General features: G+C 50.2%; 1 protein-coding gene and 1 long non-coding RNA gene across 2 annotated transcripts; one reads left to right on the top strand and one right to left on the bottom strand.

Moving 5' to 3' along the window:
* Nucleotides 1-2,751: 2,751 nt before the first annotated feature.
* LOC116723973 (uncharacterized) lies at nucleotides 2,752-8,568 on the top strand. Its single transcript, XM_032569229.1, has 11 exons — nucleotides 2,752-2,883; nucleotides 5,624-5,825; nucleotides 5,891-6,092; nucleotides 6,160-6,328; nucleotides 6,793-6,886; nucleotides 6,963-6,998; nucleotides 7,107-7,157; nucleotides 7,233-7,360; nucleotides 7,450-7,585; nucleotides 7,664-7,734; nucleotides 8,249-8,568. Exons 2-11 carry the CDS (start codon nucleotides 5,627-5,629, stop codon nucleotides 8,465-8,467), a joined length of 1,305 nt encoding a protein of 434 aa, XP_032425120.1. The 5' UTR covers nucleotides 2,752-2,883; nucleotides 5,624-5,626; the 3' UTR covers nucleotides 8,468-8,568.
* On the bottom strand, nucleotides 7,829-8,249 carry LOC116723987 (uncharacterized). Its single transcript, XR_004340087.1, has 3 exons — nucleotides 8,099-8,249; nucleotides 7,986-8,068; nucleotides 7,829-7,955 (listed from the first exon to the last, which is right to left on the bottom strand). It is a non-coding gene; the product is annotated as an uncharacterized LOC116723987 (long non-coding RNA).
* Nucleotides 8,569-8,980: the final 412 nt, after the last annotated feature.

Below are 8,980 nucleotides of genomic sequence, written 5' to 3'. Positions count from 1 at the left end.
AAAAGTATGTTTGCCGAACTCACAAGTTGTTATATGTTGTTCCCCAACTGTTTTATGTTTAGTGCATCACTGTACTGGGTAGTTAATTCCCACGTTAATAACATTTATTGAGTTTACCGTGCCAATGTGGTCATTTTTGTTCTTTTGATTGGTTAAGGTGTGTGTGGGAAGGCCAGAGCCCAAGAACTGGAGTGCTGATGCATTTTTGTTTTAAACAGAATAAACCTGCCCTACTGCTGCAATACACCCCGGTGTCCTCGTCTCCTGGTTCCCTTTGCCGATTCACACAACGCAGAGTTCATGTACAACAGATGAGTCGGATGAGAGCAGCTACACACTGATGCTGCCATGGGGGGAAGAGGAAACTGAAAATCTTACCGAATTTTTGGCTCCAGTTTCTCTGTTAGCTCACCAGAAATAAGAAAAGAACCTTCAACGGATCCAGGAGTTTATTTGGGTCAATAATTCACCAACATTTATAAAAGTGTCAGAATTACAACTTTGATTTTCCATCAATTATAAAATAAACTCAGATTTCAATGAAAATTTACTGTTTGTCTTAATTCAACAGTGGTCAAATATTTACACCAGATTAAGATCCAGGTGGAGGGGTCAGAGGTCAGAGGTCAGAGGCGTTTCTCTGCCTGGTGGTTAAACACCAGCAGGATGTGAAGCTGGTCTGACAGCTGGGAGGAAGGATCTGTGATAACGCTGCTCTGTGCATTCAGGATGCAGCGGCTGAAGGAAAGTTGCTGCAGCAGGTCCGATGCTGCAGCTGAGCCCGGTTCTCCTTTAACCAGCCCTGCTGGGTCCAGATGGCTCGGTTCTGCCAGGATTCTGGTCCAAGTTGAAGTTGAACCGAACGCAGGATGAGAAACTGACAGGAAATCAACAGACAGAGACAGGAAGTCCAGCAGGAAGCAGGAGCCAATCAGAGCGCAGAGAGAGAACCCTGCTGGACGGGTTCAAGACCTGCTGGATCAGCATATCAGTATGTCTGGTTCTGGTTCTGGTCTGAATCCAGAACCAGACATGGAGAAGCAGCATTCAGCTTCTATGCTCACAGATCTGGAACAAACTTCCAGAGAACTGAGAATCATCTGAAACCTTGAGCCCCTTTGAGGCTAACCTGGTTAGCGCTGCTTCTGGACCAATAATCAATCAGACGTTGATCAATATATTACAATGTAATGCTGATCCTGATGATGTCACTGATGGCGACTGATGGTGTTCTGACATTTTACTTTATTGTTATGCTGTAAAGCCTTGCTGCTGAACAGACCAACTTCATTGATTGATTGATTGATTGATTGATTGATTGTTCTGGTGGCGTGGATCGGACCATCTGTCCTTGGCCCGGTGTTTCTCAGGCTCACTGTCCTGCATGTTTTAGATGTTTCCCTTCTGTCACATGGACTGAATCTCTGGCTGATTAACAGCCTGCTGTTCTTGATGGCTGCAGGAGAGGTCATGCAACCATTTGGATCAGCTGTTCTGGAATAGAGGCTCATCTAGAGCAGGACTGAGGACTGGAACTGAGAAGCTCTGGTTAGCTGGAGCGAACGATGGCGGCGTCCTGCAGCTCTGAGAGGAATGAGGACATGGAGGCGCCGGTTCTGTCCAAACATGTCAGATCAGCCTGAGCAGCTGCAGGCTGAAAGAAACCGCATGAAAAAGAGGCGGAGCTTAAGGAGCAAACAGCAACACCAGGAGCAGAAACACCCCCAACTCTTGGGAACGTTCAGGAACAGGAAGTCTGGTTCTGATCCATTTCCTGGTACTGCTCAGGACTCTGGCAGCAGCACTTTGACTGATCTGCTGCTGCCTGATTGGTTACTTATGGAGAACTGTTCATTAGCATCACAGAGATCTGAACAGGTGAGAATCAAACAGGCATCTTCAAATCCGGTTCAGTTCTGGTTCAGATCCGGTTCAGTTCTGGTTCAAATCCGGTTCAGTTCTGGTTCAAATCCGGTTCAGATCCAGTTCAGTTCCGGTTCAGTTCTGGTTCAGATCCGGTTCAGTTCTGGTTCAAATCCGGTTCAGATCCAGTTCAGTTCCGGTTCAGTTCTGGTTCAGATCCGGTTCAGTTCTGGTTCAAATCCGGTTCAGTTCTGGTTCAAATCCAGTTCAGTTCTGGTTCAGATCCAGTTCAGTTCTGTTTCAGATCCGGTTCAGTTCCGGTTCTGATCCGGTTCAGTTCTGGTTCAGATCCAGTTCAGTTCTGTTTCAGTTCCGGTTCAGTTCAGGTTCTGTTCTGGTTCAGATCCAGTTCAGTTCTGTTTCAGATCCGGTTCTGATCCGGTTCAGTTCTGGTTCAGATCTGGTTCAGTTCCGGTTCTGTTTCAGATCCGGTTCTGATCCGGTTCAGTTCTGTTTCAGATCTGGTTCAGTTCCGGTTCAGTTCAGGTTCTGTTCTGGTTCAGATCCAGTTCAGTTCCGGTTCAGTTCAGGTTCTGTTTTCCACATGTCTCATCAGGAGGTTCTGACCCGTCATGAACTGTGGACGGGTCCACTGTCAGTTTAATAATTCATCAGTAGAAAATCCTCAGTGATTTGGACTCATCAGTTACTGAATGAGGAAAACCTGCCAGAGACACAAAACCCAACAAATGAGTCAGTTTGTGTCCAGGGTGTGTGGGGTCTGCAGAGGTATTAGCTGCCCTTCTGCTGACCTTTGACCTGGGTCAGATTACAGCCAGATCCTTTCCGAAGAGAGAATAATGTTATGTTTATCTGCTGAAGAAGAAGAAGGGTGTGGTGTTGGTTGCCCGGGGAACGATCTGAACTGGCTCCGCCCCAGACCCCAGTATAAAGACCCTGCAGAGAGAAGCAGCAGGTCACAACTTGAGCTGAACGTCTTGCTGCTGCTGCAGCTCTGAGGTAAGGCTGAACTCTTTTCTTTATCTCTAGTCTAGATATAACTCGTCCAGAAGCTCCGGTCCTGCTGCTGTCGGGTTAACGATCCTCGTTCAGAGAAGCTGCAGCTGCAGACGCTTCATGACGAGTGAAACAGGAACAGTGTTCCTGGATGAACTGCAGCAGGTTTTATTCTGGGCAGATTGTGAACTTCTTCAGGAAAGACCACTTTGATTGGTTGCTATGGAGACGGAGGATTCGGGTTCAGATGATCCAGAACGAGTCAGCAGTCTGTTGATGATGATGATGATGATGATGATGATGATCCAGCTCAGATTACCGTTAAACTCAGAGATTCAGACCCGGTTCCTCTACATGGTCCCAATAACTGACTGGGAGCCCAGAACAGCTTCACTGGTCTGAGTCCTGATAGAACCCTGACCTCTAGTGGTAGGACAGAGAGCTGCGTTGATGTGTCTCTGTGGACGTATTGTCTCTGTGGACCTTGTGTCTCTGTGGACCTTGTGTCTCTGTGGACGTTGTGTCTCTGTGGACCTTGTGTCTCTGTGGACGTTGTGTCTCTGTGGACCTTGTGTCTCTGTGGACGTTGTGTCTCTGTGGACCTTGTGTCTCTGTGGACGTATTGTCTCTGTAGACGTTGTGTCTCTGTGGACGTTGTGTCTCTGTGGACGTATTGTCTCTGTGGACGTTGTGTCTCTGTGGACGTATTGTCTCTGTGGACATTGTGTCTCTGTGGACCTTGTGTCTCTGTGGACGTATTGTCTCTGTGGATCTTGTGTCTCTGTGGACCTTGTGTCTCTGTGGACGTATTGTCTCTGTGGATCTTGTGTCTCTGTGGACGTTGTGTCTCTGTGGACGTTGTGTCTCTGTGGACCTTGTGTCTCTGTGGACGTATTGTCTCTGTGGACGTATTGTCTCTGTGGACCTTGTGTCTCTGTGGACCTTGTGTCTCTGTGGACGTTGTGTCTCTGTGGACCTTGTGTCTCTGTGGACCTTGTGTCTCTGTGGACGTATTGTCTCTGTGGACGTATTGTCTCTGTGGACCTTGTGTCTCTGTGGACTTTGTGTCTCTGTGGACCTTGTGTCTCTGTGGACGTTGTGTCTCTGTGGACCTTGTGTCTCTGTGGACCTTGTGTCTCTGTGGACGTATTGTCTCTGTGGACGTTGTGTCTCTGTGGACGTTGTGTCTCTGTGGACGTATTGTCTCTGTGGACGTTGTGTCTCTGTGGACCTTGTGTCTCTGTGGATCTTGTGTCTCTGTGGACGTATTGTCTCTGTGGACGTATTGTCTCTGTGGACGTTGTGTCTCTGTGGACGTTGTGTCTCTGTGGACCTTGTGTCTCTGTGGACGTATTGTCTCTGTGGACGTATTGTCTCTGTGGACGTTGTGTCTCTGTGGACGTTGTGTCTCTGTGGACGTATTGTCTCTGTGGACGTTGTGTCTCTGTGGACCTTGTGTCTCTGTGGATCTTGTGTCTCTGTGGACGTATTGTCTCTGTGGACGTATTGTCTCTGTGGACGTTGTGTCTCTGTGGACGTTGTGTCTCTGTGGACCTTGTGTCTCTGTGGACGTATTGTCTCTGTGGACGTATTGTCTCTGTGGACGTTGTGTCTCTGTGGACGTTGTGTCTCTGTGGACGTATTGTCTCTGTGGACGTTGTGTCTCTGTGGACCTTGTGTCTCTGTGGATCTTGTGTCTCTGTGGACGTATTGTCTCTGTGGACGTTGTGTCTCTGTGGACGTTGTGTCTCTGTGGACGTATTGTCTCTGTGGACGTTGTGTCTCTGTGGACGTTGTGTCTCTGTGGACGTATTGTCTCTGTGGACGTTGTGTCTCTGTGGACCTTGTGTCTCTGTGGACGTATTGTCTCTGTGGATCTTGTGTCTCTGTGGACCTTGTGTCTCTGTGGACGTATTGTCTCTGTGGACGTTGTGTCTCTGTGGACGTATTGTCTCTGTGGATCTTGTGTCTCTGTGGACCTTGTGTCTCTGTGGACCTTGTGTCTCTGTGGACGTATTGTCTCTGTGGATCTTGTGTCTCTGTGGACCTTGTGTCTCTGTGGACGTATTGTCTCTGTGGACGTATTGTCTCTGTGGACGTATTGTCTCTGTGGATCTTGTGTCTCTGTGGACGTTGTGTCTCTGTGGACCTTGTGTCTCTGTGGACGTATTGTCTCTGTGGACGTATTGTCTCTGTGGACCTTGTGTCTCTGTGGACGTATTGTCTCTGTGGACCTTGTGTCTCTGTGGACCTTGTGTCTCTGTGGACGTATTGTCTCTGTGGACGTTGTGTCTCTGTGGACCTTGTGTCTCTGTGGACGTATTGTCTCTGTGGATCTTGTGTCTCTGTGGACCTTGTGTCTCTGTGGACCTTGTGTCTCTGTGGACGTATTGTCTCTGTGGATCTTGTGTCTCTGTGGACCTTGTGTCTCTGTGGACATATTGTCTCTGTGGACGTATTGTCTCTGTGGACCTTGTGTCTCTGTGGACCTTGTGTCTCTGTGGACGTTGTGTCTCTGTGGACCTTGTGTCTCTGTGGACCTTGTGTCTCTGTGGACGTATTGTCTCTGTGGACGTATTGTCTCTGTGGACGTTGTGTCTCTGTGGACGTTGTGTCTCTGTGGACGTATTGTCTCTGTGGACGTTGTGTCTCTGTGGACGTATTGTCTCTGTGGACGTTGTGTCTCTGTGGACGTATTGTCTCTGTGGACTCTGACATCCCTGTGGACGTTGTGTCTCCCCAGACGATGTTTGCGACTAAAACCAAAGCTCTGGTGAAGGACATCGGCGCTCAGAATGAGCTGATCCCCAACTGCAACCTGAGCAAAAAGATGGAGGTTCTGACTCTGTTTCGGGTCCGAAAGGGATTCTTCTTCCAGTACCCAACATACAAGGCCATGAACATCACGCTGCCGGAGCTGCTGGGGGACCAGGACTTCTCCCCAGGTGAGTCACCTGAAGCTCAGCAGCTGCAGAATTGCATGATGTAGAGACTGGCTGCTTCCTGACAGAGTTAGAGGAGGACATCCTGGTGAAGGACTTCAAGACGTGGGTGGAGTCCAGCGGCAACTGCAAGGTGGACGGAGAACACGCAGCACTCGGTGAAGCCAACCTCTCTGCAGAATACGACTCGGTGGACGGCCTGTCCGAGTCCGTCACCATCAACAAAAAGAGAGTCAACCTTTTATCCGTGTGGAAGAAGTTCAGCGGCAGGTAAAGGTGATGAAGAGGTTTAGCAGCGGCTCCACGTCCTGTTGACCTTTGACCTGCCGCTCCGCAGGCCGATCGGCGACACGACGCTGAAGGCGCTGAATCTGGAGAAAAAAGACCTGCTGGCCTTCGTTTATGAGACGGTTTATAACTCTGGACCTGTGACCATCATCAAGGAGCACAAGAAGGAAGGCTGCTTCACCGCCAGCTTAAAGGCAATGTTCAATGCGAAGTCTGAGGTGAGAGAAGCTAAATCAGAACACATCTAGAATGTCTAGTTCTGGATTCAGCAACTAGCAGCTGTTTGGAGCTTCACCACTGCAGGGTTCAGTTCAGATCTATGTGGTCTAGATCTATGTGGTTCTGTGACATCTCAGCTCCAACCTCTCTGTAGCTCAATGTCAGAGCAGGAAGTGATGTCATACAGCCACAGCATCGTCCCATGTTCTGCATCTGGACCTGGTGACCTGGTCTGTCCAGCAGCAGCTGGACGACCGGCTGAGCTGAGCGTCCTCCATGTTGTAGAGACACAAGAGGCAGAATGCAGTAAATGTCTGGGAATCGAACCCGCAGTCGCTGCGATCATTGCTGGTTCTGTTCAGGCAGCTGTGTGTAGCAGAGCCTAGTGCGCCCCCTGCTGGCTTTGCTGTGACGTTCGCTGAGTAAAGTACTGTCTCCTCCTGGGTTTGACCCGCTCCATCAGGGCAAGTCGAAGGAGGACACCACCTTCACTGTGCCGGAGAAGTCCATCTTCGCCTTCAGCCTGGTGGAGGTGGTGCTGCAGGGCGGGGCGATGGGTAGGACCACCGCCGCGCCTTCACTGGCCTCCAGGTCATTGTCAGGGGAATCATTGTTTCTTCTCACCTTCTGCAGAAATCGCTTTAGAAAGCTGGAGTCACAAGCGAAGAGGTTGGTTTCCATCTGACGGCGTGTCGGGCGTCGAACCCCGACGTTCACCTGAGGCTAAAACCGCTTAACAGGTGATGTCACTTCATCCTGATTCTGTTCTGCTGGCAGGTCTGAGCCACGATGCAGTGAACTCTGACCTGATGGAACAAGCCAGAGAAGGTGATCTTCATCCTCCTCCTCTCCATCACTGACCATGTGACCTCGCTGCTGCTAACTTCCTGCTGTTTCCTGCAGAGATTAGGATGAAGGACAATGTTCTGCAGCCGCTGGAGGAACTTCCTGTGTCGACTCGCCGTGACCTGCTGAAAGGCCTCCAGGACGTTCTGGAGGAAGGAGAGGCGCTGAGTCTCCTGGAGGAAACGGTTCAGACCTGAACTTCCTGTCAGCTGTTAGCCTCCAGACCTGATCAGATCTGATCAGACGGTGATTCTTCTTCTCCTCTTCCTGTCAGCTGGACCAGAGCAACAAAGGACAGCCAGAGCGTCCCCCGTCCAAGGTCGTTTCGTCCTTCATGGACGTCTTGGATGAGTCCAACGTGTCCTCCAAGGAGAGGGACGCTGTCCATCTTCTGGTCTGCGCCATGAACGGTGAGTCTGCCAGAAAATGTTTGTTGATATTTGAATGAGTTGAGAAAAAACCTCTGACTTCTCTTCTGTTTTCTGCAGGTCTGCCAGAGATAATGCTGCAACCTTTGACCTCCTGTAGTCCTGAAACTCTCACTGTCCTCATCCAACTGGTTCGTCTACTTTTCTCTCAGACATGTCAACGTCCTGTCTCACCAAACATCGACTGAGAATCCTGAGAATGCTTCTCCTGCCTGAAGTCTCATCCTGTCTCCTTGTGTCTCCATGTCCCTCATCCCGTCTCCATGTCCCTCATCCCGTCTCCATATCCCTCATCCCGTCTCCATGTCCCTCATCCCGTCTCCATGTCCCTCATCCTGTCTCCATGTCCCTCCTTGTCCCACATCTTGTCTCCATGTCCCACATCCTGTCTCCATGTCCCTCCTTGTCCCTCATCCTGTCTCCTTGTGTCTCCATGTCCCTCAACCTGTCTCCATGTCCCACATCCTGTCTCCATGTCCCTCCTTGTCCCTCAACCTGTCTCCATGTCCCACATCCTGTCTCCATGTCCCTCCTTGTCCCACATCCTGTCTCCATGTCCCTCCTTGTCCCTCATCCTGTCTCCATGTCCCACATCCTGTCTCCATGTCCCTCCTTGTCCCTCATCCTGTCTCCTTGTGTCTCCAGGTGGACAGCCTGAAGGACGGAGATGAGCCCAGTCTCCCAGCGTGTCCCCCTGTCCCCCTGCAGCAGGACGGGGAGCTGCGCTGGGCGGCGGATGTCCTCTGTGGGTCCAGTGAGACGCTGGAGGAGCTGAGTGCGGCGTGGGACCGGTTCCCCGAGGTTCTGCTGGAGGTTCTGGCTCTGGCCGTGTTGGGAATCCACAGGCTGCAGAGTGAAGAGTGAAGAGCATCGATTCACCCTGAGGACAACCTGACCTTCACCTGCCCTGCAAAAACACAACATCTTGATTTGTACAACCTGAAATTAAAATGCTACGCTCTTAAGTCAAGTGTTGTTTTGTAAAATCAGGAACTAGTTTACTGGTGCATTTTGACTTATTAGTTAGCATCTAGGCTAGCAGTAGCATGTTGACCTACAGAGCAAAGAGATGTTTAACTGTCCAGCCTCAAAATGGCTGCTGCCGTGTTTCCTCCCTGACGGCTCAGAAACTGGATGATGGGTAAGGTTAGGGTTAAGGGTTAAGGGTTAACCCTAACTCTACCCGTTAGCAGAACGAGCTGAATAGCATAAAAGTGAAAATAGCACAGTGCAGAAGAAGAAACGCGGCGAGAAGTTTACTGAAAACCAGAAACAGGAAGTCAGCCCCACACTGGGCCGTCTGCTGGTTAGGGCCCCATGTAGGGATGACACAGCTACTATGAGGCCAGTTTGGGACCCATTGGGGGAAGACACTCA

Source organism: Xiphophorus hellerii, chromosome 8 (assembly GCF_003331165.1).
Source record: "Xiphophorus hellerii strain 12219 chromosome 8, Xiphophorus_hellerii-4.1, whole genome shotgun sequence".
Classification (NCBI taxonomy): domain Eukaryota; kingdom Metazoa; phylum Chordata; class Actinopteri; order Cyprinodontiformes; family Poeciliidae; genus Xiphophorus; species Xiphophorus hellerii.
This window is presented reverse-complemented; position numbering and strand designations above follow the sequence as displayed.